The 26,532-nt window shown below is 39.5% G+C and overlaps 3 protein-coding genes across 4 annotated transcripts in view; 2 read left to right on the top strand and 1 right to left on the bottom strand.

Annotated features, from left to right (window-relative positions):
• The window catches only part of kdm6a (lysine (K)-specific demethylase 6A), a 50,107-nt gene extending 46,902 nt beyond the window's left edge, over window positions 1-3,205 (bottom strand). Inside the window, exons 1-2 of the mRNA XM_026145520.2 lie at window positions 2,701-3,205; window positions 2,491-2,554 (exon numbers count right to left, since the gene is read on the bottom strand). Coding sequence (XP_026001305.1) covers window positions 2,491-2,554; window positions 2,701-2,870 — 234 coding nt within the window. The 5' untranslated portion in view covers window positions 2,871-3,205. The remainder of the gene's footprint in view (window positions 1-2,490; window positions 2,555-2,700) is intronic.
• A 1,103-nt stretch (window positions 3,206-4,308) lies between these two features.
• On the top strand, window positions 4,309-7,430 carry fundc1 (FUN14 domain containing 1). 2 transcript variants are annotated; one of them, XM_026145525.2, is made up of 5 exons: window positions 4,309-4,459; window positions 4,927-5,077; window positions 6,298-6,373; window positions 6,460-6,588; window positions 6,693-7,430. In XM_026145525.2, the coding sequence occupies exons 1-5, from the start codon at window positions 4,390-4,392 to the stop codon at window positions 6,768-6,770; spliced, it is 504 nt and encodes a 167-aa protein (XP_026001310.1). In that variant the 5' UTR covers window positions 4,309-4,389; the 3' UTR covers window positions 6,771-7,430. The 2 variants fall into 2 exon arrangements, with proteins under 2 accessions (XP_026001310.1, XP_080146924.1); XM_080290798.1 differs by having other exon boundaries at window positions 4,456-4,816.
• A 169-nt stretch (window positions 7,431-7,599) lies between these two features.
• On the top strand, window positions 7,600-18,106 carry efhc2 (EF-hand domain (C-terminal) containing 2). Its single transcript, XM_080290800.1, is given in 14 exon segments — window positions 7,600-8,266; window positions 8,524-8,712; window positions 8,938-9,088; window positions 9,824-10,047; window positions 10,197-10,448; window positions 11,117-11,224; window positions 12,257-12,395; window positions 13,079-13,244; window positions 13,366-13,438; window positions 13,441-13,520; window positions 14,276-14,470; window positions 15,341-15,433; window positions 16,496-16,595; window positions 17,917-18,106. Coding segments are annotated over 14 exon segments (1,929 nt in total). The 5' UTR covers window positions 7,600-8,224; the 3' UTR covers window positions 18,034-18,106.
• The last annotated feature ends 8,426 nt before the right edge of the window (window positions 18,107-26,532 follow it).

The raw sequence follows: 26,532 nt of genomic DNA, 5'->3' as shown, positions 1-26,532 counted from the left end.
TATAGGCAGAGCAAACTACAGGTATCTTACCACCTTAGTTTTCTTACAATAGTAGATGACCCAATGTCTGCAAGCAGAGCTACCCAATAACTAGCTCTTAAAACGCTCAAATTGAGTCTAGAGGTCTAATGGGAACCAAGGCAGAACTGGCTACACACCAGCAGTATGTTGGTGGAAAAGAGGTAGTAGTGGATAATGTTAGTGCAAGAACTGGAAATCAGCCTGGTAGCAACAGCCAACACAGAATGGTTCCTTATTTTTGGTTTTGGTTCTTGTTTTGCAGAACTCGTGAGCAGCACTCCATCCTTCTGAATCCCATGCATGTCGGTCTAGCATAGACACTTTTTTCCCCTGACAGGTGTACTTTGCAAAACAATGATATCCATCTCACTGTACGGCTATGTTGCGTGCACAATGTTGCTGCACTGTTTTTAGACAGATATAATTAACTAGCTGCACTGATTCTGAAACCTGCATAGTGTTTATCTGTGATCAGTTCTACTGCTCTGCAAAAAAGGCAACCTTCCATATATGTATGCTGCTTGTTTACAGCAGAGGTATATTTTTCAGAGATTCTGGCAAAGTACTTTTTCAGATAATTGACTCAGTATCTCTTCGTTATTACAAGACCTTATGAAAAAAAATTGAAAACATTATTCTTGTGCACCATGCACCTTATCTAGCGGTCTAGAAGAAAAACATTCCCGCATGATTCGTCACTGCACATACAACTACGCTAACATAAAAAGGGCTGTGATGTATCATTAACTGGTTAAAAATCCATGCACATTGAAACTATTGTTGTTCTGCTCACGAATTCTGCTTTTGGTGCAGCAGTGAAGTCTGTAGAGACGGTGTCAATCAGCAAGGACCACTTTTGAAACCATTTAAGCAAATTATATACTCTACGACGACAAATCTACTTGTTTTTAATATTCACCATTCAATGAACAGAGCATCGTGCAAAGAATTAGTCACACCACATTTTAAAATGGTAGGATGCGGAAAGAATATAAGAAGAATTAGGTAAAGCGCACTCATTTTGGAAGACACAACTGTATTTAATGGGATACAATCTAAAACACCATCGCCAAGAAAGACTCAACAACCAGACGTTGTAAGTTTAACGTTATGATGTTGAACGGTCAGGTTGTCCAGCTATCCAGCAGAGTATGAAGGACAGCAACACCACAAATGTGCAAAGATTGAGTGTAATGGCTCGGCCCTAATCTGAAAGTAGACCCTGACAAAACAACGTCCCAAGAAACCGCTTCAACAAGAAACCCAGAAGCCACATGTTGAAGACACATCCAGCACAGGCAGCTCACCTGTAGTAACATTGACTGAATGAGCAGGGTTGATGTGTTTGCAACACACACCGTGAAATCAACTGTAAACCCTTCTTTGCACTTTAATCGTGCACCTTTGTTCTAAAACACTGAACGCCACCGTCGTTGTATCTTTTAAGCGAATGGTGGTTAGCCTAGCCACCGCTGATAGTTAGCCAGTCACCTAGCAAACCTTTGCTAGGTATTTTCTCCCTATCCCCGCCATCTTGCGCCAAGTTGAGCAGCCATTATTTTTGCAAGCTTAAATTAATACCTAACATTGTGTTTTTCATTCTTAGTGTTCTCCAGGTTATGCCGTAATAGCTAAAAGTGAGAGCAGGAAGGGGGTAGGGGCGGGTAACCACTGGACAGTTAGCTGCTACATGCTAACAGAGTGAGCTGACGCACAAACCAAACTCTACCTGCCGTTACTGAGGAGGGGACGGACGACATAGTGCGACACTGATATTTCTGTTAACGCCTCTCGGTAAAAGTCAAAAAAGTCGGCGTTTACCGTATTATTAGGCTCGCTGTAATGCTTTTAGATAAGAAACACCAAGTTGGCTTGGTAGCAAAGTATTAAATTTGTTAGTCCTACAGTTTACAACGTGTGCATGACTATCTAGCAATACTTAACTAGTAATAACCACTGTAATACGTTTTTTCACCGATACACGTGCCTTCCACTTATTGTGAGTTTTGTTAAAAGCAATATTTTTGCTACGCCAAGTATGTTTTCAACACTCCATAAAACGCTATGTACATGGTACCTACTCTCAACTACCGATGACACCACCGATTTGAGCAGGGTGGAGATTCCCATCTCCCTGCAATCGTACTGTAGCCCTGTCGGCTAGTTTGGGCATGTTTAATACTAAACATAGTAATAAACATAGCAGAAATACACTCGAGTTGGCTCGCTGTGTACCTGGCACTGTACGTGTTGTCTTGCGAATGCAATGATGTAAAACTGAGGGCTGGTTTGTACATTCAGCCCGCAGGTTCAGCTTCAAAGTTGGGGAAATTATGGTTTGTGTATGTCGCTGCTAGCCTTATACCAAGAGTGGCGTTGGGAGGTCTGTACCACGTATTTCATATGGGATATGCACTCGTCTGTGGAGATAACGGAGAGCGGCAACTGTGATCCTATTCTGTGGCATACCTTTAACAGCAAGGCCTTCGTTCTGGCGCCATCTTCTTGAAGCCTATGAAATCCAAACAGTGAACTGCAAGTAGAGGACAGACAACACAGGCGGTTCCGTATTACTTGGAGGGGAGGGGGGGCAATTGTTGTTTCCAACTGCGCGAAGAAAATTTATTAATTGCAAAAAAACTAAGCGAATTAAACTATTCACACAATAGAGCGTCTAACCTGTCAATTCCGACCAAGCTCTCTTTCTCTTGCGCTGTTAGCTTCGGAAAGTCCTCTTCGATTTCAGTCGCTTTTCCCGACGCCATTTTCTCCTCGTCATTACCAGCAACGCCGAGACTCCGGGCAGCAGCAGAGGCAGCGGCGGTGAGCGACACTCCGCACGATTTCATGGAAAAGAACTGGGAAAATCAACGGCACCGAGCAACTCCGCCAAAATGCAGTCACAACGAAAGTGTTGCACACCTATCCAGGATTAAAACGGGGCGTAGTGTAATTCTTGCCAAATCCTCAAGGAAATGATCCCTTCAAGTTATCTTCCACACTCCTCATTGTACATCAAACTCAACGTGTATTCCAGTGCCAATTTATGCATGAAGTTGATGTAATGTTGGGTTGTAGGACTGAGTGTTATTTTATAATATCGCAAACTTCCCCAACCATCGGCTCAAAGTTGTTGTAATTGTGTCACACAGGCAAACGCATGCCGCCACCTTCGACACGCCCTCTGCTCGTTGTGCCCAATCAGCACGCGGCATCCGCGGTCACGTGGTGGTCTCCTGTTGACGTGTTGCGAACACGCGAACGAACACGCGCACGCACACATCAAATCTGTTTCCAAGTCCCGCCTCACGTCCTGCGATTGGTTCTTCAGGCTATATTATGATTACGTAACTGTTTTTGTAGGTAACGTATTGGTTAAAATAACTGTCATATGTGCCAAGGGTATTTGTTGCAACGTCGCACATGTACTTTTTGACTGATAGATAGATAGATAGATAGATAGATAGATAGATAGATAGATAGATAGATAGATAGATAGATAGATAGATAGATAGATAGATAGATAGATAGATAGATAGATAGATAGATCAAGAAACTGGGAACTCATTTTCCTCCAAATAACACAAATAAACATGAATTTTAAAAAATGAACGACTGAAGAAACTGTGAAATGAACCATAGAAAGTAAACTAAAGTGAAACAGTCCAGAAAACTATAACTATTCCCTTTTTGAAGTTTTGTGCCGTGTTATTTATCTGTTTTTTAAGCTTCAGGAGGACGTCAGTTAGCGAATGAACACAATGCCTTGGTGTTCCAAAAAAAGATATAAACAAATCCCATAAAAAATAAAAAGCTATATAAAACTTAGTAATAACATTTTAATATATTTACTATCGATTCTTTCTTTTGTTTGTCTGTTTTGTCTTTTTCTACCACTAGGCACACCGGGTTATTACGAAACTCATTCATGGAGAATTCACGGCAGAATTTCTTCTGCTAACTTAATAGTGCAAAAATAACCTAAATAAATGAAACCTGTTATTGTCAGGAATTAGTCAGGAATTGTTTTCCTAATATCAGTTAGGAAAATAGGGGGCTAACCATCTCCACTTGGAATGCACTCATTTAGAGTTATTCTTAAAAAACAAAATAGTCACAACCAACACACCTTTAGCTGCCCATACCTGTGTCCTAACAACCTTCAGTGCACTGAGTGTATTGGAGGTCACGCGAAACCTGGATGGAGTTGCGAGACTGGCAAAATCTCCAAATGTTTCATAAGAAACAAAAACATGTATTATTATTATTATTATTATTATTATTATTATTATTATTATTACACAACGTATAACATTGCAGTGTATGTAGGCCTGCCCATGTCTCAGTTTCTTTTTCACCGTCAAATTTATGCAAATGACGCCGGACGTGAAAGCAGCTGAGGACAGACCAGTGCACTCCAAAATGGCGAATAGCAAGGGTAAGGAGGCCTGCAAAGTTATTGCATGTTATTCGGATCCAGGACGGTCTCGACACCGTGGGTGCATTTAGTAACGTTCGCGTTGCTGCTAAGAAGCCTTGAAGACGTTTTCCCGTTTCCTCTGTAGCGTTGACTGTGTCCTGGGCCGCACCATTTACAGCTAACATTAACTTTTCACCTGTTAGCTTTAGTTATGTAGTCATGCTAAGTTATTGTTAGGCCCATGAATTTTAGTAAGTTGTAATGGAGCCCGTAATGAAACTATTGGTATCTGCCTCTGTCATGATAAATCTTAAGTAAAAAAGCAGGAAACTACTAAAATTGATCGTTGAGTTATGGATAATAGCGTCCAGAATCGTATGTTGATTTTGTAGCATTAATATAACTGTGCTTGTAAGGCTTCTCGCCGCTGCATTCATTGTTATTTCATGCTAGCTGTCTTTTATTTTTTCTTGTATGTACACAAGTGGAAGATGAGATTTACGACAAGGTCGTGGATCTGACAGAATACGCTAAACGTCAGCGATGGTGGAACCGCCTTTTCGGAAAGAATTCCGGCCCCATAGCTGAAAAATACTCTGTGGCCACACAGATTGCAATAGGTGGAGTGAGTGGATGGTAAATATTCTCATTAAAATTATGCTGCCTTTAGCGTAGTAAATATGAATGGCTGAGAAACACCCCAACGCAAAATGAGAAAATCTCAAGATTTAGATGGTTATAAATTGCTCTGTGTCTCATCTTGTTTACAGTATATCTTCTGTTGGCTAATTGGACACGGATGTCTTTATTTCTGTACTGCGCAAAAATCTCTAGCCACCCCACATTCCCCTTTCCTAGGAAAATATGAAATGTGTGCAGACAGTATTTGAAACATGCAAACATATATACAGTATATAAGAAAAACAGAGTTTATACAATACTCATGACCTTTTAAGTGATCATGGTCATGAGTATTCTTCAACAGCCCGAAGTCTCCTCAGAAAGCTTTCGTCTAATTCCTTTAAGCACTCTTCAAAGATAGTTCTTCAAAGTTCTCCTTTGAATGCTGTTTGTTCCATTCTTTGTCATGATGATCTCACACTGCTTCAGTAATGTTGAGGTCCAGGCTTTGCACAATCAGTGGCTGACAGCGTTCCACTGTGTTTTTTGTTGTTGTTGTTTTGTTTTGTTTGGGGTTTTTTTTTTTTTGGGGGGGGGGGGGGTTATCCAGGTATGCCTTTAGCAGCGTGTATGGCAGCAGTTTCATTCTTTAGTTTCAGTTTCCAAATCAAACACTTTAGAGATGACATTGGGTGGTGGATCAAAGATCATTTTCTGTGTTCATGAATTTATTACTTTTGACAAGTTATTTACAACCCAGTTCTTGTGTCATTTGGCATACCTCAGAACTTGGAAAGGAACGTCCAAAGAAAAACATTAAAAGAGCATCAGAAGGGCTGGAGAGCTACTGCTCAAGGCCGCTTTAAAAAATGACCAGGAGGCCTGGCTCTTTGGAAGTAAAATATAAGGAAATGAGGAGTAGCTCAAAATGTTTTGTACAGTATTGTATTACATATAGTGCATGCTCATCGTGCTGTTCACGTGTTACTGTAGCAGAGAGACAAAATTGTATTTTGCCATCACTTAAGAAAACAAATTTCACACTCCCAACTTTATAACTCTGCAGTTAAGGTATCTTGCAAACAGTGTCTTAGTTACACTTTATCAGTGGAACCTTTCACATCATGCAAACCTTATGACAGTGAATGGCCACCTTACAATGGTCATTGTTAGGCTAACTTGTGTCATTATTATTGTTAGATCAGCTACTAGGCTCTCTTTTCAATTTGCCTTAGGTGTGCAGGTTACCTCTTCCAGAAGGTTGGAAAAGTTGCTGCTACCGCAGTGGGGGGAGGTCTTCTGCTTTTACAGGTATTATTGCATCGCCCTGCATAAATATGTGCAGGTTAAGCTTTTCAACACATTGACATTGTTTTCATGAATCTGTCTTTCTTCAGGTAGCTAACAACAGTGGCTATATCCAAGTGGACTGGAAGCGAGTAGAGAAGGATGTCAACAAAGCTAAGAAGCAGTTAAAGAAGGGAACAGATCAGGCAGTCCCTGAGCTCAACACATTTGTTGAGAAGGTAATTTTGTTGTGAGTTGTCTGGTTGACTGTGAGATCATTTTCACCTTCCCATTACAACGAAAAAGTGACTGTGTCATATGAAATATGGTTTGTGTCTTTCAGTCCAGAGAGTTTGTGAAGAAAAACATTGTCGTCACAAGTGGCTTCATCGGAGGATTCCTGCTCGGCCTGGCATCTTAGGACCTACCGAATGAGAAGAGTTATTGGGGTTTTTTTGTGTTATGTTTCTGATGTTATAAAAAGCTATAGGGGATAATTATAAGTCTTTGCTGAAAAGTTCTCAAGTGTTTTAACAGCAAGTGACCAACAGATACCAGTTTAGCTTGGAGCTCTGTGTTTTTACTTAAGCTGCATTGCAAACCCCTCTGTTTATAACACCATACTTGTTGATATAGACATGGGACTTATTTATTAGCCCAGAATGGCCATCTTGAAACACTCCAGTTTTAACGCCAAATAATAATACATATCATGTAAATTAAATCAAAAAAGGAAACCCAGCAGAATGTTTCTGTTATTATGTATTTATTAAAAAAACGGGACAGTGTTCCAGAAGGAAAGATTTCCCATTGTGGTTGTGCAGAGTTGGGGCAAATAGATTTCAGTTCACCTACACCTGGCAGGGGATGCATGTCTTTAGGGTATTCCATCAGTGCCACTGTTAATTTTTATATTTTGGTTTAACACATTATAATCAATCATCTTCAAAGTAAAAACTGGGTTACACCAGTCTTTGCGGTCTCTGTTTTTTATGGTCTATTATGTTTAGCATCGCTTTGGGTACTGAAGGCTGTGGTCTGACTATTATGTAAGTAAATAAAAATAAAGAAATATGTTTAATTGTGTCTAATTCAATTTACAGTGCAGTTTATTTAACTGTACAGATGAAGAAACCTAGTCTCGGATGCCTTTGAAGTCTGTTAGTATACATTCATCCATGCTTTGGTTTACTTTCACTTGGATTTTGTAAAATGTTTTAGTTTGCACTTATAATTAGAAACAAAAATGAGCTGCTACTCTGGCCATTTATTTTTGTATGCCCTACAAGCATAATAGTTTACAGTTTACAAGGAAACAGGATGTGTTATAATGTATTCTTGAGTCCAAGTTAAATTTTTGCAGGATGTGTGTGGCATACATTAAATTATAATTTCTTAGGTAGACACAGAGGGCTTTTAGATGGCGTAAAAGTTCAAGCAAGAATTATTTCCAAATCATCAGAATGTACAGTAAGCTCTAAACAGCAAGGTATTATTTACAGGGATAATTACTTAATTACCTTAGTAGTGGTGGTTATATTATGCCACCTCTGATACTATTTGTAAACTTTAATATATAAATAGTACATAAGTACACAGTTTACGCTCTGTTGCACTTTTTAACTTGTAGGAAAAATAATGTGTTTATAAATTCTTTTTTATTTAATTGGCTATGTTAGCATCAAAATATACGATGAACAGCAATAATTTGAATATTGTTATGAAAATAAAAATATTTCATTGGTTCTTTTTGTTGCTAAGAGACGTGTCCCCAAAAGACGTTTCCATGGTAACAGACCAATAACAGACCGTTGGAACTTCAGGGCCGCTGAGTTTTATGGAGAAAGTAATCCAACAGTTATAAGTATTACCACCATGGCTTTACCGTTTCTGCCAGGGAACTCTCCCAATGAAAGAGTAAGTTTACGACACTTCGTATGTTTCTCGCAAATTACCGAGTTTCGTTAGCAGGCGACTTCCTTAGCTAGAAACTAACCCCAGGTCGCCTGTTAGCTAGAGAGCGCTTAAGCTCAGATAAAAGTGGTTGTACGAGTGGGTGAGTGATGTATGCTGTTTAGAAAGCGCTTTGAGTACTCAGGCATATAAGAACCAGTCTATTTAACATGTTTTTAATAGAAAGTGCTCAGATATACTTTCTCCTTTCTGTACCACAGCTGGGGAAGGAGAGATTCCACAAATCCCAACATTTTAACTATTCCAGTGGAGTCCCTATGCTGGTTGGGTCTGAGAAGCCAGGCATTGGAGGAGAACATTTAGTTGGTCAGGAGATTAAACCAAAGTACTCCGTCTATCCCATAGGAAGTGGTACCGGTTTACCACCATGGGTAACCTTTGACAAACAGGTGAATAATAGAAACTGATTTTAATTCTCCACTCAGACAGACATGGTATAGCTTTATGTTATTTTTTTTTCATGTCTGTTATTAAGGTTTAAAGCTTCCAATATCTTGTGTTACTCATTCAAGTAAAAAAAAAAAATTAAAGCCTGGTATTTTTTAAAGCCTGTAATCATTTCGCATTTGTCATTTGAGTAATTTTAGCCACAAAATATCATTTTGTTCTTCTAGGTTCTGTGTTTTGATGCATACTTCCAGGAGACTGTACCTGAGGCTCAGTCTGAGACGTACAGAATCAGAAAGTGTAAGATCTACTTCTTCCTGGAAGACGATACCATACAGGTTGTGGAGCCGGAGTACAAGAACAGTGGCATTCCCCAAGGTGTCTGTGATATAACAGGAAATATCTTGAGAATATTGCTTAAATTCAATTACAGCCTCAATAAATAAATAAACAATGAGACACTATGCAAAATATAAATGGAAACAGAATAAAATGAGTTGCAAATCTGATAAACTCACATTTTACTCATGATAAAAACTTGTAACATTTTTAAGAAAAAAATAAGGTCACTTTTGAATTTGATGGGAGGAAGATGAAGAAGAAGAAATTCAAATATTGCATTTTAATTCGTCTGACTACAGATGCAGTCTACTTTGCCTCTCTAAATTTTAAATGAGTGTTTGCTCAGAGAAGATGGTGGCGTTGTTCACATACAGCTTCTTCTCTGCATGATTGAGCTTTAACCGTTTCTGCCAACCATTTGTGGAAAGTGAACAGTGATTTCTGGAAGTGTTCCTGAGCTGATGCAGTGATTTCCATGATAAAACCATGCCTGTATTAGATGCCTTCGGGGTGGCGATGATCATGGGCATCCAGCATTGATTTTCAGCTTTGTGTCTTGCAAAAAGACATTTCTCCAGACAAATATGGGTTTATGAGTTTGTCAGTGATTGCATTCTGTTTTAATTTACATTCTATACAGCATCACAACTCTTTTGGGATTGGGTTTGGATTTTTGTTAATCTTCTGCTTTTTCCCAAGTGGCCCAAAAATCTGCAATATGATGAGAGTTTCCAGACTCATTTGTTACTGTGTTGGTGATCCCTGTCATAGGAACACTCATTCGTCGCCACCGTATTCCACTGCCTCCTCCAAATGAAGGCCAGTTCTACAACCTGTTCCATTTCAACATCAACCAACAGATGAAGCTGCACTCTCGCACATTCACTGTGACTGACTGTGACTCTTTCACAAGGAACTTTCTGACAAAACTTGGGGTGCACGTAAATAACCCTACAACTGTACCTGAGGACCCCTACAGCAGCCTACGGGAACAGGTGGGCATCCGAAATACATTTTTTGTTGTTTGTATTTTATTTTAACTCTTTTTTTTTTTTTAACTCTGTCGAAATATATTTTAATCCTCCTTTATTTATTTTTTTTAAAGAAAGTTATAGCGAATAATCTATTTGTTTCACGCTTTCAGCTCAAAAAGAGTATGCAGCCACTTCGGCCATATGAGAGACATGATACGCTGAAGCAGTTCTTGGACCATGACCGCAAAGTCCTGCGCTTCTACTGCTTCTGGGATGACTCACAGAGCATTTATGTTGACTTGCGGGAGCTCATACTGCACTACTTCCTGGTTGATGACACCATAGAGATCCGGGAGGTGATCCCCCCAAATTCTGGCAGAGACAAAGTGAACAAATTTCTTCGTCGCTGCAGACTACCTAAGGTAGGTAAAGCAGCGTGATAAGAGCGCGATAACAGCTGTCGAGAAATGAGAGAGTAAAGAAAAAAAGCACAGGCAGGGTTATACAAAAGGATAAATAAGGGCTTTTTTGAGCTTGAAGTTTTGCTATTTCTTTGTTTTTGTTAACTTTTAAAGATGGTTACTCCTAACCTAAAGGCTTGCAGTGTCCCTCTTTCTGGTTGTGTTGCTTCTTTTCATCTTCCTGCTTTCATGGAGACCTCATTCACTCTGACAGGACTGCTTTAGCACCCAGTTTCCCTCAAGCATGTAGGCTTTCTCCTCCAGTTACTGACTGACCAAGCTTAATTCATCCTGAAGGACATCCAGGCATCAATCATGTCAATGTATAACTATGTGTTTTCAGTCCAGTAACGTTGTTTGCTCCGATGCCTTTTTATTAAATGTCAGCCTTAAAGGTTGAGCAGACTTTGCCATCCAGTGGGAAATCACCGTGTCCTTAACGACAGATCTCGTTTCCTTCTTCAGTCTTATTTTGTTGATCTGCTTCTCCCTCTCTCTTTCAGTCTTTTATCCGTCTTTTTATTTCTCTTACCAGTTGTGTGCATGCAGAATGGTATTTACTTATAAAGAATAATTTTTGTTTAACAGTTTCTGTATTTTTCCTGTCCGCACTTGTTTCCCTTTTGCAGCATGTTCCAGCCAAAGTCAAGCAGCCTGGAGAGATAACAGACCGCACGGTGCTCAACGTGCTCACCTCCAGTACTATGGGAAACCGCTACATACTGGACAGCCTCAAAGTATGTCCTGTCTCAGCCATGCTCACACTACAAACATGCTAACGGGATGTTATTTGAGAGGTCACTGAGAGGCTAGGCAGTTAGCGAGATTTACATGAATCTCAGAGGTTAAACCTAAAACGAGCTATTAAGACACTCGATTAGAGTTAGAGGATAAAATATGCGTCAAATTACAATCCAGTAATCCAGTCTAGGGGAAGGCAGCTTCCTTTTTCAGTTAATACAATACTGTGCAAACCTCTTGTGTCACTCCTCATTTCCTCCATATTTTGCTAGGAAATTAGGAAATAGAGGCAATTTATTGAAACATGTGTGTACATATGTGGAAATACAATATATAAGGCAAAAACAGAGGATGTACAAGACCTTGAAAGTCAAAGTATGACCACCTTTATACTTCACAGTCTGAACTCTCTTAGGTGGGTTTTCTTCTAATTTCTTTGACTATCCTTTAGGAATAGCTCTCAAAGACTTTCAAAGTTCTTCTTTGGATGTTGGCTGCTTTTTGTTCTGTTCTCTGTGAAGATGATGCCACACTGCTAAAATGATTCTGCTGAGGCCAGTCCATGACTGATAATGTTCCATTGTGTGTTTCTCTATTCAGATATGCTTTTACTGCATTGGCAGTGTCATACTGAAAAAGAAGCTGTTGCTAATCAAACACAGATTATGTTTGACCACACTTTTCTGTATTAAATAATAATTCCATCAATTTTCAGTTTTGCCTGTATGCAACCATCAGTCTTATCAGAAATAAAGGTTTCCTGAGTTTGACCCAAAATAAGGTTTTAAAATGCTTCCACAGAGCGTTAATCTTATTCCACCATTTTTGCTGACATAATTTCTGCTGTGGATTTTAATACAGGATTCTTCGATCACCATGTCCCACTCCCTGTATCCACTCAGCACCAGGCTCTTAATAGATATAACCATCCAATTCATGTGTGTTTAAGTAATTCAATTCAACAAGTAAGATTCTATATAAGTTTTTGTTTTGTTTACTCATGTCATTATCTCTATTCTCACCTGCAGACCGGAGCTGTCCACGAGGAATTCTACAAGGACTGTGATTTAATCATAGGTGGGGAAGTGAATGTGTGGGGCAGGAGAGTAATCCTCGCTGACTGTGATGACTTCACCAAACACTACTACCGCGCCAAATATGGCATCGGTACGGTAAACACTACTGCAGTGCTGTTGATTTCTTTATTTGAGTATTACTAAAAATGTTTGCATTGTTTCTTTGGACAGGATTGTCAACTGAAAAAAAAAATTGCATTATGTATACACCTATGGAATAACTGATGTAAGAAAATGCTTACAGTGACATATTTTTTCCTGGGGATTTTCACTTGTGTCTTGCATTGCATTAATATAAACACTTGGGGGCAGTAAGAGCAAGCATCTGCCAAAGCCATCTTTCTTGTGGAGGTGATTCCTGAATCCAATGGTACAGGATAGATTTGCTTTCTGTCTATAGAGAGCGCTTATTGCTTGACGCTTATTAGAAAAACAGAAAGTGTTCAACACCACTGATGAACTGACAAAAGACACCTGGGCCTCCAGTTAAAGTTAAAGGCACTTACTCCCCAGCAGGGAAAAACCTTATAGTGTATCCTTGCTCACTGCCACCCTGGGCAGGTTTTGGGGGCTTGCTGCATTAGTCACAGTAGGAAACAAGACAGAGGCCCCGCTGACAGGTCACTGTGATGGAAGTGTCCCTTCTTGCTCTGAGTAGTCAGGGGTCAGCTCAGGGATAGATGACCTGTTTCGTTGTGATCATTTAAGCTCTCCTCCTGGGTTTATTTTTTTCTTTTAAATGTTTTGTCTCTTCTTTCTTCTGCTTCCTCTTAGAGGACTTCACCCCGTTGCAGTACAAAGCTCCGCCAGCCCCTAAGCCCCCGAGACCTGTGCCCCCCTACAACGGCTTTGGCTCAGAGGAGGACTCGCTTAGCTTCTGCCAGCACCTCCTGCCCAAGCCACCACGGAAAGACTTCCAGAAATTTATGGCGAAAGACAGGTTCGATGAATTTAAGTCACAGTCACAATCAAATTAGTGAAAGTTTTTTATCTCTACTCTATCTCTCACTATATGTGTGTTAGTGCTAGCCCCGAACTCTACTGTGAGCCTGTCTCCACAGGTATGGCTTGGACAGTAAAGTGCTGAATTTCCAAGCTAAGATGATTACAGCTGATCCAGTTGACAGAGGAGAAAGGAGAAACAGTGTGAGATCAGGAAGTTTCTGACTCTCAGTGACCCCAGCAACACTGGCTTCATCCCTTTTGAGTCGATAAGGTACAGTAATGAAGCAAAAACACTTGCAGTTTAATCTCTAGCCCGCAAGTGTTGAAGTACGTGATCAATGTATTCAGTTCTCCAAGGTGAAATTACTGCCAGCACCTCCTGTTAGCAGAGTGTGGTAACTTGGACGAGACCGAGAGAAGGGTTCTAGTTCCCAACCATAAAGTGATGAAAAGGACAGTTAATCACTACATATGTGGAGTTTAAATAGTGATTTACTGGAGACTAATTTGTTCCTATCCAATTCTAGGGATGTAAATATAATAAGTGACACATGAAAGCAAAGAGAAATCCTGTGCACAGTATATTAAGGGTGTTTTCACATCTGCAGGGTTTAGTCAGTTTAAATCAAATTCTAAGTCGAACTCTCTTCGTTTTATGGAAAATGGAGAATAAAACAGTTAGTATGGGCCAGCTATAAATTGAATGTAAGTTCTCCATGTTATCCACTCAGCGAGAACATAACCTCAACCTCTTTCCTCTATTTACTTTTGTTGCTCCAGACACATCTGACCAATAAGCATACTACACGTTCTCACTTATTTTGTAGCAACACATTTTGGTTCACTTGGAGTTCCCCTTCGAGTTTTATCTGGTAACCAGAAACCAAATCTTCGTGTTTAGATACTCATGAGCTGATTTGGACCAGAGTAAGTGAACTGTAGGTGTGAAAACAACCTTAAAGGATTGTGAGATGTGGGTTAATTCATTTGTCATCAGTTTTTGTGTATTATTTTCTCCCCACATAGGAGCCTGCTGCTGGGACTGGACTGCAATCTGTCTGAGCACGAGGTGCTGGTGCTGGGCCGGTGTTTCTCAGAGCGCGAGCAGACCCAGGTGGACGTGGGCTTGATGCTGGCTGTGGCCCAGGACTTCCTCAAGAAGAAGGCCTTTGAAGAATTCCCTAAAATGGCCAGAGCATTCGCGGATCACGATCGACACAAGTAAGGCAAAATACTATTGCAACATAAACACAGACACACACAGAAAAACACACAGGCAGATAGCGTCACAACAAGGCATCAATCGTGCAGCCTGTGGCCCCCATACCTCAGAGCAACGATTAGTTCCAGCAATGCCATAGCGGAGCATGGGAACCAGATGGATCCTTAAGACCTGTTTAGCCCAGTGCACACGCGCGCGCACACACACACACACACACACACACACACACACACACACACACACACACACACACACACACAGTCTCCTGAGTCTATTATGTGTGTTTTTCATTGTCTGTCACCTTCATTTTGTTTTTGTGCATAAAATCACATATTTAATGCGCACACACTGCTCATCCACTTGATAGGACCTTTAACCCACTTTTGCTGATTTGTTTATGTGACACAAGTGTAGACACCCTTGATAGGCATCAACTTGTTCATCAGCGTCCCTGTAATAAGGAAGGCATGACAAGAACGGCGCCTCTGGACTCGCGGTCATTACTGTGGAGAATAAGTGTTCTTGCAGGACAGACATCCTCTGTTTTACACACATTGTCCAAATACGATATCACTTTAAAACGTTTTCCACTAGCACTGAATTTATGTCAGTCCTTATGGGAATTACATGTACTTTATGTTAAACTAACAACAAAGGCCAGCTCATGTTGCTGCTGATGGCACATTGTCTCTGATGTAATGTACTGGCCTCTAACCAACATGTTTTGTTTTGTTTTTTTTATTAGAGCCTTTCTCAAATGTCTCTACAAACAGCAGGCTCACAGCCAATGCGAGTCTGAACTGTAGCTGCAGCTTTTGGCTCTACCATATGTTGGATATGTTGTGCGCTTGTTTTGTTTTTTTCTTTAGGACACAACGTCTCTCCACAAAAGCGATAAGGACCATTTGTAAAGCTTTCCACCTTCCCGTGCCCAACAGCCTGCTCGAAGGTCTTCTCAGCAAGTAAGAGCCCACAAATCAGTTTAGAGTAGAGCAGTTCAAGGTCCCCTCAAAAATGTCAGAACATTTTCAGAAGGCTTTTCAGAAAGGTTTATTTTCACCGAGGTGAAGTGCAGTCCGCAATCTGTGCCCGGGATTGTTCTTGTCATACAAAAAAAATCTCTACCGAACTGAAAACCACAAAAATTAAGAAATGGTGCCTTGTTACAATCTTTTCAAGGACATATCTTATAAATATTTAAAGGTGTGTTCTGACCAGAGTTGTATTTTTTAATTGCACTTGAAATTTTGGTTTCTATTTTCAGTTGGTTTCCAGTGTGCGTTTCATTTTTTTGTTTCAGCTTGATTTATTTAGTTTCAGTGTTTAGACTCAGTTTTGTTTTTATTTGTTATTATTTGTGTTGGGGGTATTTGACTGGGTAAGACATATAAGACATCAAGTAGACATCCCAATCACAATCTGCACTAACATCTCCTGATGGTTGAGAAAACTACATTTTAAAAATCTTAAAGACAATTTCTACGTATTTTTTGGCTGCTTTTGTCAGCCCAGAATATTGTTTGGTAGTTTCTGTTTTCTCTGAAGTCTACATTGTTTATTTTTATTCCACATTAAAAAAAATCATACTTGGCTTTACAGTTGTTGTTACAAGTTGCAAAGAAAAGTTTTGAAGTAGTGCAGATAAAGTGCAGAAATATGGGTTAAACTTGGCCCAGGTGGTGTGAATACAGTCCAATATGCATCCGTACAAACTGAAAATATTTCACCTTTCAACAAAAAATGTATGAAAGCCACAGAGATTCTGACTCAGACTGGATTTTCCAGAAGCCACAGACAAACAGAAAGTACATGATTATTGTAGCACCTTTGGGGCAGCTGGAACTGGAAGAATAAGCAAAAATTGCAGGAGTCTGATAATTAATGTGTAATTCCATCTGTGACTTATTTTTGAAAAGGAAGCAATTCTTAAATTTTAGTTTGCAAAATGGTTCAATAAGCTCCAGCGACTGTGACCATGAAGCACAAAAAAACAGTTTCTCAAGTGGATGGCATCTTTTATTCAGGTTTGCAGATGGAGATGAGATTGACTACTATGCCTTCCTTGCTGGTATTAACTGGTTAGAGCACCCTGCTCCACCCGTGATGCCTGAAGACACCTTAAAGGTGAGAAAAAGCAGGAACTATAAAGCAAATAAAGCAAGAAGAAAGAGTCAATTCAGTGAGAGACAGTAAGTGATTTCACAGCATGTGCACAGATTTTTTAAATAGGGGTAACTGAAAATGAGTTTACGTTCTCCTCTAACTTGCAATCACTCAGTGGATGAGTGAGCCAAAGGCAGAATCAAGTGAGCGGAAAGGAACAGTCATCGGATAAGAAGACAATTTGTGTGTGTGTGTGTGTGTGTGTGTGTGTGTGTGTGTGTGTGTGTGTGTAAGGCAAATGTCTTGAGAGAGACATACATACAGAGGTGGTCAAAAAGAAGTAGCTCTTCTCTTCTTCTCTCTTTTACTTGTATCTTTCCTGTGTAATACAAATTCGGCATGCTACGCTACAGCCAAATCTAAGCAGAAACAGGTGAGCAGGAGAGATATTCACCAGACTTGCGTGAATAGAACAAGAGTGAAGGAATCTGTGTGTGTGCTCACGGTGTGTGTGTGTGTGTGTGTGTGTGTGTGTGTGTGTGTGTGTGTGTGTGTGTGTGTGTGTGTGTGTGTGTGTGTGTGTGTGTGTGTGTATACTGACACTGTGCTTAATTTATTCTCCATTTTCCTCTGCCATGGTTTCCAGCTGCTTTTTTCCTCGCCTGCTTCTAAGCCCAAACTCATTGCTCAGTCTCTGCTCAACTACTCTGCCGTCCTAAAAAATCTCCAAGGCAAACCCTCGAAGAGACCAAAAATGGCCACTGCACCTTTTTAACATTTTTTAAGGTGTCAAGAACAACAGGAATGTCACGTTGGCAGGTCCAGACAAACTAACTTCTCCTTGCGTGCCTTTTTGGTATTTGCTGCATTCCAGCTCGCTGTTTAGCATTGCTGATTTTCTTATTGCCTCTGCTGTTATCATTCTTTTGTTCTGTTCATTTTACTTTATCTTGGAAACAATTTAAAAAAAAAGTGGAAAGTGCTAAATGGCACTTTTGTAAGCAGGATTTTCCTTTGTTTCCTAGGGTTTAATCAGTATAATGGAGGTAAAAGACAGCCCTCAGTTTTGTTAACGTTTGAAAAAGCAGTGCTATTTTAAATAGCCCTTTTGCTACACTCTGAAATGTTTCATTTGTGCAAAAGTGCATAGTCAAGTCATAGTGCAGAGTCAAGCAAATAAAAGAACAATAAAGGAGAGCGTTATCACAGAGAAGCACAAACAGTCACAGAGGAGAGAAAGAAATAGTAAAATAAAGCTGGACACCAGAATGATCAATTATTTACAACACTAAGTATTTGAATCTGCTCAAAGTGACGTGTGTGTTCCTGTTCCTGTTTCCAGTTTGAAGTCGATGTGGGGTTTGATGGTGGCCGAGCAGCCGTGAAAAACATCAACTACTCTGCCTTCCTGCAGGATGCATTCAGCTTGCCCTCAAACAGCAGTGACACCTCAGCATAGACACATACCCTTACCCCATGGACACAAACACACACACTGCTCATTCCTCAATTAAAGGACATGGTACATCACATAACCAGCCTCTTGTGTTTTCATCATGGGTCACAGTGAAGATGTGTAAAACCACAGGAGAGGTGGTATGCATGTGTGTGTGTACAGTTTGGCAGCAGTGGTTAAAGCGCAAAGCTAAAACAATTGAGTTAACTGGAAAATTGGTGCTTTAGGGGAGAGAAGTTGTGAGAACACAGATGTTTTTTTTTTATGTACTTGCATGTGTTAGTGTGTGTTTGCGATTTGGTTTGAACTTAACCAAGATATGGTTGAAAAACACATGCTGACCAGAGCTCTGCTCACAAACATATTGATTAAACAGTATTACCTTTACAAGAAAAAGCTGACATTTGGCAGTCATTTTGTTAATGATACCATGTTGTGTCTGCCTTGCCAAATGATTAAACTAAAGGACAAGGACATAAAAATTTTAGGTACTAAACTTTATCATTTTAACAACTAAATAAGGTTGTAAAGATAAACATGCTACACGTTGTTCGAAGTCATCAGTGATACTCCGAAACCTAACCCTGGGAATTCAGAACATGTAGTTAATGTTTTCGTGAAATTCCTTTCCCAAATCTTGGCAATGATGGAATTTAGAAAACAGTCTGACACACATCAGAAACTATTCACATTTTTACAGGGTTATGGTAGGGTTAGGCTGATGACTAAGCCCTCAGAGGTTTAAGCTGCTTTAACCCTTTGAGGGCTAAGGTTAAGCCTAATTACAGCTCCCGCAGCCTCTGCAAGCTGCTTCGCAACCCTACCTCTACTCCAGCTCTTCCATTTCATAGTATTTATGTTGTTTCTGACTTAATCAGTGTCATGCTTGTTGTCACTGATGCCTGCCAAAGATAAATTACTGCAGACACGGTGGTTAACACATTTGCCTTGCAGCAAGAAAGTCCTGTATTTGAATCCACCAGCTGGCTGACGCCTTTCTGTGTGGAGGTTGCACATTCTCCCTGCATGGGTTCTCTCCAAATGCTCTGGCTTCACCGCCCAGTGCTCCACCCAAGTCAGATTAACTGGTGTTCAAAACTGGCCACAGGTAGGAAAGTGAGTGTGAATGGTTGTCTTTCCGTTGATTTTGTTGACAGACTGGCAACCTTAATTCATAAGAAGTGAACTGAAGTGAATGACCTCAACCGTACAGCTCTTTACTTGGTATGAATCTTCTAGTCACTGGACCCTTTTCTATCTCCTCTAGAGCTATAGAAAAAAATGTACAGATGAGATCAGAATTATTAGACCCCTATGAAAAAAAATGTATTTCCCAAGTACTGTTAAAGAGAGCAATGGGTTTTTAACACAGCATTTTCCAAACATCCTGGTTTTATTTTGAATGCTTACATTATTTTGCTTTGCAGAAAGAAACATGATTATTTAACAAAAAAGCAAAACTAGCAGCTTGCAGTCATTTCTTGTAGTTTTCAATAAGTCTCTTGACCAATCGCAGCTCACTCTTCTTTGGCAGATCTCAAGCTCCTCCAGATTTGATGGTAGTGTGGCTTGGACCTTGGCCTTCCATTCAGTTTAGGCCAGGCCGCAGACTTTTTAATGGGATTCAAATCAGGGCTTTGGGGAGTCCAATCAGTAACATGTCGTTGGAAGATAAAGCGACAACCCAGGCCAAGTTTTGCTGCTGACTGCAGTTTTCTTTCAAAATCTACAAATATCCTTCTTTCTTCATTATTCCTTGCACCTTGACGAGATTCTCAGTTCCAGACATACTGAAGCACCCTCACAGCATAATACTCCCACCACCATGCTTTACTATTCTATTGGTTGTACGCCTCAATCTTCTTTCTCTAAATATAAGCAGTGTCTTTGTTGTCGCTCTAGTTTCATCTCATCTGACTAAAGGATGAACTTCCAGTAAATGTAATCTTTCTCCAGGTTGTATTTAGCATAGCTCAGTGTGGCTTGAAGGTTTCTCTTTTGTAGGAATGGAGCTTTTCTTGGTCTGCAGCCTCACAGTCCATTCCTTTGGGGTTCTAGTAATTATCGTCTTTGACACTAAAATTCCCAACTTGGCTAAGTCATTCACTCGTGTCTTGGCAGTTGTTCTGGGTACTGGACACAAAATTATCAGCCCTCCTGTTAAATCAAAAGTTTTCACAGGGGGCTGATCATTTTGCCCTAATCCGTAGATGGGTTGTAATGATCCAAAATCCAGAAATTATATCCAGGCCTTATATTTTTATGATCATGGCAAAAATTTTCAAAGTCGAAATGTAAATAGAGAAAACAAAATGGATGTTGTTGTTTTTTGTTGTCTCTCTTTGGCTTCAGTTATAAATTCCCTGAGGCTCATTCCGGCATCAGTGACTTATTGTCAGTGATAGTTGTGGGAATTCTTTTCTCATACTAAATGGATGAAAACATCGCAAAGGATATTGGCAACACATAGAAGTGAAGAGTGAGTTCTTCATAGGTCAGAATTACATGGAACTACACTCTCATGTTTGCCTGTCTGTATGTGGCACTGCTGGAATATGAAAAAGCACAGGTTGTTCAGGTTGAGGCGCCGTTGTAATGGGAGCCGGCGTTGCAAATTATAGTAAGGGGATAAGTCAAACATTGGGTAATCAAACACCGAATCCCCTTTGTGTAACCACACACACACATGTCTGTGAAGGTTCTCAGTAACCACACACACATGCAAACACACACCATATGTACCGCCTCACCCCTTTCACACTGAGCACAGAAACAGTGCATTACATCACTCAGGGCATTATCAGGTCCTGTCCGCCTGCTTTCACACGTACTAAAATATTAACCTCCACAGTCACCCGCCACCAAAACACAACGAGTGACGGTGATGCGGTCAGCGGTGGCGGGGAGCTTCCTGGGCACATGCTTGGCTTTTTTTTGCTTTCTGAAACATGAGGTGAGAGAGAGAGAGGATAATGAGGGAGGAATTTCAACGCCTCCACCACCCACACATCGTCCAACACTCCTCTTCCTCCTGTCAGTTGCTATACACCCACACATCCCATTTTCTGCCCTGTCACGGTCTGTGGCACAGCAACAGCAGATTGAATGGGTTGCGTCATCATCATTGGGCTTAGAAATATGGATGTGACATATGAGGTGCACAACGTCCTTCAGGAGTAGGCTGGGCTTTTAAAAATATAGAATATTATAGTTTCAGCTGAAGTATACAAAGTACTTGCTGATCAATGATTTTTGATTGTCTTTGGATGTATTCAGAAAATAAATTACGCTTTGCGACAAACAATAAGTTTGTTAGTGGGATGCCTCTGTTATTTAAAGTGGGGAGGAAGTACTCAGAGACTTACTGACATATGGGGAAGGTCATGCAGTGAAAATATCAAAGGAAGTTATTATATTCAGGACAATGTATTACTACTTTTAAAAAATGCTCCAGGCAGAGTAATGGTCACTGTGACTGTTATGTGTACTGTATATTAGATTATAAATATGCATTCAGTTAAAAACAAGCAAATAATGATTGTGTTCTTTACAGATTAATCACTAATCATTTCCCAAATGAATCCATTAAATGTAGAGTAGAAAGTAGTGGAAGACACTCATCTAGTTATGAACCAAATTTCCACTTACTCACTGCTGCTTTTTTTTGCAGATAATCAGAACATCCTGAACTTTAATATATATGTATATGTGAAAGAACATATATAAGTGTGCGGATTTATATACATCCAGACCAGTTAGAGAAGAGAATCAAAAACTATGAAAAGGAGAGAACAGCTTATTGATCTCAGATCTTTTGCTTCTGTGTCGGACACAAAAGAAAGATGTCTGTCAGGTTTCAAAAGCAGTTAGGTCGATCCTTCAGAAAAGTAGTGTATCTTTTTCAGGAGTCCTTCCGTTTGTGTAGGATGGGCCTTCTTGGCACAAGTTGACAAAAGGCAGTAATGTCAGCTTGGATTCTGTTCAGGTTCACATTTGGAGGGTTTACCCCAAATATTGCTGTAATAGCAGACAGTGCAGTTTTCCCCAAATTGTAGAAAACTTTCAAAATCTTGACATCAGAAATGTTTTAAATTTGGGTACGAACGAAGACAGTTTACAACGATCACATGTAGTCTTAAGGTCACAGTAAATTTCTGTTAATTAAATAATCTGACTTTGGCCCAGTGAAGCCTGTGTATGGTCTTAAATTCGATTGTTTCGATTATTTCACTTTGTGCCACTCCCATCTTTGTTTTGAAGAGTGTAAAGTTACAAGGCAATGAGCATTTAGTAATTTATTCCATTGTTTCAAATGCGTGCTACACTTTGAGGACAGCAGAGAGAACTGAGGGAAGGGGGGAACACAGGTAAAAGAAAATTTGACCTAAAAAAATTTCTTTCTCCTTCATCTGTTCTCATCTGTACTGAACTCAAATCTATGTGAGAATTGTGCAAAAGAAAAAGTTTTTTTTTTTTTAAAAAAGGTGCAAAGCCCTCCTTTATGCTGCTTTTAACAGATTTCAAGGTGGCTGTACATTTTTATAGCATTTTTAAGCAAAAGCGGTTACACAGACCTCACCCTGAATTTATTTTAGATTCTTCTAGGCTATGTCTACGGGCACATTTTAATGTTTAAACCACACTTTTGAATGATTGTTTCAGATCTCAACGACCACTCACTATGCAATGGACTAGAGTTCCTCATTCTGTAGTGCTGTCCAAATGAATTATGAGTATTATCACAATATCAACCGTGTTTGTGCTTATTAATTTGAGAAAATGCACGTCTGTATTTATTTGTTTAGCAGATGCTGAGTCACTTTTTAACAATCCGACAGAAATTAATGTAAATAACAATGTTGCAAAAATAGCTGCTTCATAGTGTAGTGCTTTAAACATTCAGCTAGCATACGAGATGGTTAAAGACTGCCCATGGGATTGCATCTGGTGTAAAAATCAAATCAAATATGTGGAGCTGTCTGCTGTGAGGACCCCTTCTGTATAAGTTAGCAGCCAACAGAAACTCATTTTGGCTGCTGAGAGAATGACAGAAGTAGTTTTTGAAAGTGTTTTTAAGGTGGTACATGAACTTATTGTATAGTCATCCGCATCCCAAAGAACAAAAGTCCTTCTAGAAGTGAGTCTAGCTGTTGGCTCTTATTTGCACAGTTGCTTTAAAGCATTATCAGACCTGGGGTGGTGAACCTGCAGCTCCACAGCCACATGCTGCCCTTTTGCTCATCTCACATGAGACAAATTTAGCAAACACCAAAAACAGTAATAAGCTAAATAATTTCAAGAAAAATCAGGATATTGCTGTATTTACAGGTCCCACAGTTGATGACTGTCTACATGTAGCTGGAGAAAAATGAAAAGGAATCTTGCATATTGAACTAGACTGTCTACTGCAGATTAGATAACTGGAATAAAATGGATGGATGGAGTCCACAGTTGAGCAGAGTAGTCAGATGTGTTAGTAGGTTTTGATTTACATGAGTTAGAACTTCATAGAGATTTGGGGGGTCAAAAGTTGCTCTTTTGGATAGTAAATGTACTTTATTTTCAGCGCAACTGCATGCACAGAATCATAGCAGTGAAAACAAAACACAACTACTGATATAAGTTTGCTGTCTTTGTCCTGAAACATGGCAGCTGAATATTGTGCCATGTGTCTCTCTTGCATTAGGGAGTAGGTAGTCCTGAATAAGTAAATGATAAGATTCATCAGCTGTTAAAAAAAAAGGAAGTTTCTCAAAAAAATAAAATTACAAATTAAAAGGAAAAAACTTTTGTTTAGCTGCAGTTGTCCACACAGAAAACAAAAGCTAACAGGCATTAGCTTGCATAATTGTAATGGACCCTACCATGGAGTATGGTTAACTCCATAAAATTCTAATCGTTGTGATGAGCTTTCATAAATGTATTTATTTATTAACGTCACAATTTTAAAAAGGACTTTTATGTAAATTGATATTTGTCTGCATGCTGTATAGAAGGTTAATGTTGCTGTTAACGTTTAAGAAAGCGTTTTATCAAACAGCACAACGAGGAACATGTGACTCAAACTTTGCAGCAAACACGGAGGGCAACAGTGAATCACCCTCTGCGATTCACTGTTTAGTTCATGTGGTTTGTGTTCTGTTGCCTCTACTCAGCACAAACGGGACACGGAGGCTTGTTTTAAAGAGTCTGCTCCCTTTTTTCTTTTCTTTTTTTTTGTCCTCATTCTACTTTACTGCTGTTCTGCTCAGGACCATTGTACTGTAAAAACCGATACGCAGGAAATCCATAAATGTCTCCTGGGTGAAGAGGATCTGAGTGTGCGGCGCACGTCCAAATATGCAGATATGTTTGCGTGCACGCACTCTATGTGCGTGAGTGGCCTAATGCAAGTCTGATGGAGTCATGGCTAATCTATGAAGTCTAAACAGATATCTGAGAACAAGAGGGGGGAGTTTCTGTTTACTGGCTGGGTGCCTTTCTTTTCTCATGACAACAAATCTTAAACCTGGAACAACACACTCACACACACACATCACACATCACAAAGCACCTGTGTTCAGATGTTGTTTTCTCAGAACTGTTCCCCCAAAGCAGCAGTTTTTGGCCCTGCACTTAACTCGGAACAATCTGCCAGTAATTGTTATAATCTTTTAATCCGTCCTGCTAATGATTTTCTACACAGCTTAAGACTGTAGTTGTGGAAAATTATCAAGTTTGTTTAGCTAAAGTCATTACCTACACAACATTAAAAAAAAGATACAGGCAGGGCATCAGACTTACGCCATCTCACGCTATCCCCAGCACCGCCCTGCTCTGTCACACCAACCCTCTGCATGTCGTCCTTCAGTGCATCCATAAATCTTCTCTGTGGTCTTCCTCTTGCCTTTTTCTTGGCAGCTCCAAATTCAACATCCTTTGTTCAAAATATCCAGTATTCCTCCTGCATCCAAACCAGCTTTTTGTCCAAACTGCTCAACCTCAACTGTCCCTCTGATATACTCATTTTACTTCAATTTCAAAATATGTGTATATTTAATTTATTAGTATTTTTTATTTTTTTTAATGGTCCGTTGGCCCGCTTTCGGGCCTTTTTGTCACATATTGTAATCTGAGGCAAAGGATAAACATGCATATCCGAAAGACCGTTAAAGATAAAAGCCTGAATTTTTCATTGCCCTGACATACATCAAAGTACGTGTACACACTGGCTAGGTAAAATATGAAAGAAAAAAAATTCAAGCCAACCTGTAAAGTCTCACGTTGTGAAAGACAATTCACAAAACTGTGAAATAAAGTATGCAGAAAAGCTTTTAACATGAAATACTTCATCACGAAAGATTGAGCAAATATGACAAAAACAAAAGTATCAGTAGATTGTCGCGTCTAAATAAATCAAAAGTATGACATTTACAGGTGGGACTTTAATTACAACTCAGAAAATAATTTTGTTAAATATGTATGTATATTTTTTCCATTTTCTTCTTAAATCATCACATTTTTAAAAACATTTTCTGCATTTAAAAAATGCCTCGAAAGTTTATGTTTCAAAGGTTGAACATATGTTCTGATTGCTGTGAAATTGTAGCTTTATGTATCAAATACTTTCAAGATATATTTTGGGAGAAATGGTCCATTTATCCATTTTCAGGTCTCTTTTTTTTGCACATTGAAATCTCAGACCATGTTTGAACACGATTATCTCAAAAGTGATTAAAGATAAAAGCCTAAAACTTTCATTTGTATTCAAATATCTGAGTATTTACTAGTTAAAATATATTTATTTAGAATTATGGGACTATAAATAAGTCCTATAATTAAGAATCCACAAATAAAAAAAACTTTACATTGCAAAAGAAAATTGGTGACAATGTCTGAATAGTTATATTTTCCAAAAATGCAAAAGCAAACGTAGAATATTTTTGAACATGAAATTGTTATTCACAAAAATAAAGAAAATGCTGTTTTTGTTCAACTTTCATGCTGGATTGGGGAAATATAACAAGTTTTACCACAAAAACAAAATATGAGCAGATAGTTTAATCCAAATAGAACAAATCTCTGTTTTGAGTTCTTGATCATCTGATTTGAGATGGAATGACGATGTTGTGATGAAAACTTTGCAAAACCTTTGGAAATGAGAGCTAGATGGTATCATGTTTGTTGACTGGTTTTTGCTTTTGCCTTTTGAACACAGGTAGAGTGTTTTTGTAGCACAGTTCAAACTACCTTCACTAAACATGATGCCTTTCCACCTGTTGATTCTGACTCAGAAGTCCCAAGTGGGCTGCAGAGGTAGAGCAGCTACTTTAATGTCCACTGCAATGGGACTTCTATGGGAATGAAGTGAGTTTAGTAGATTTTTTTTGCAGCTCTCCCTCATTTCGGTGATTGCTCAGTGCCAATGGCCATTGGTATAGAGAGAGGGTGGAGGTAGAGAGGGCTAAGCCTTGGACCCCACTTTACAGGGTCAGACCCTGCCCCAGGTGCACATGGGAAAGC

The sequence above is a fragment of the Astatotilapia calliptera genome, chromosome 16 (genome assembly GCF_964374335.1).
Source record: "Astatotilapia calliptera chromosome 16, fAstCal68.1, whole genome shotgun sequence".
NCBI lineage: Eukaryota > Metazoa > Chordata > Actinopteri > Cichliformes > Cichlidae > Astatotilapia > Astatotilapia calliptera.
This window is presented reverse-complemented; position numbering and strand designations above follow the sequence as displayed.

Bases quoted from the DNA above. Each gene is read 5' to 3' on its own strand.
- fundc1 (XM_026145525.2), top strand. From the start codon at position 4,390: ATGCAAATGACGCCGGACGTGAAAGCAGCTGAGGACAGACCAGTGCAC. The intron at 4,460-4,926 runs GTAAGGAGGCCT...TATGTACACAAG, and splicing joins CAAAATGGCGAATAGCAAGG to TGGAAGATGAGATTTACGAC. The intron at 6,589-6,692 runs GTAATTTTGTTG...TGTGTCTTTCAG, and splicing joins TCAACACATTTGTTGAGAAG to TCCAGAGAGTTTGTGAAGAA.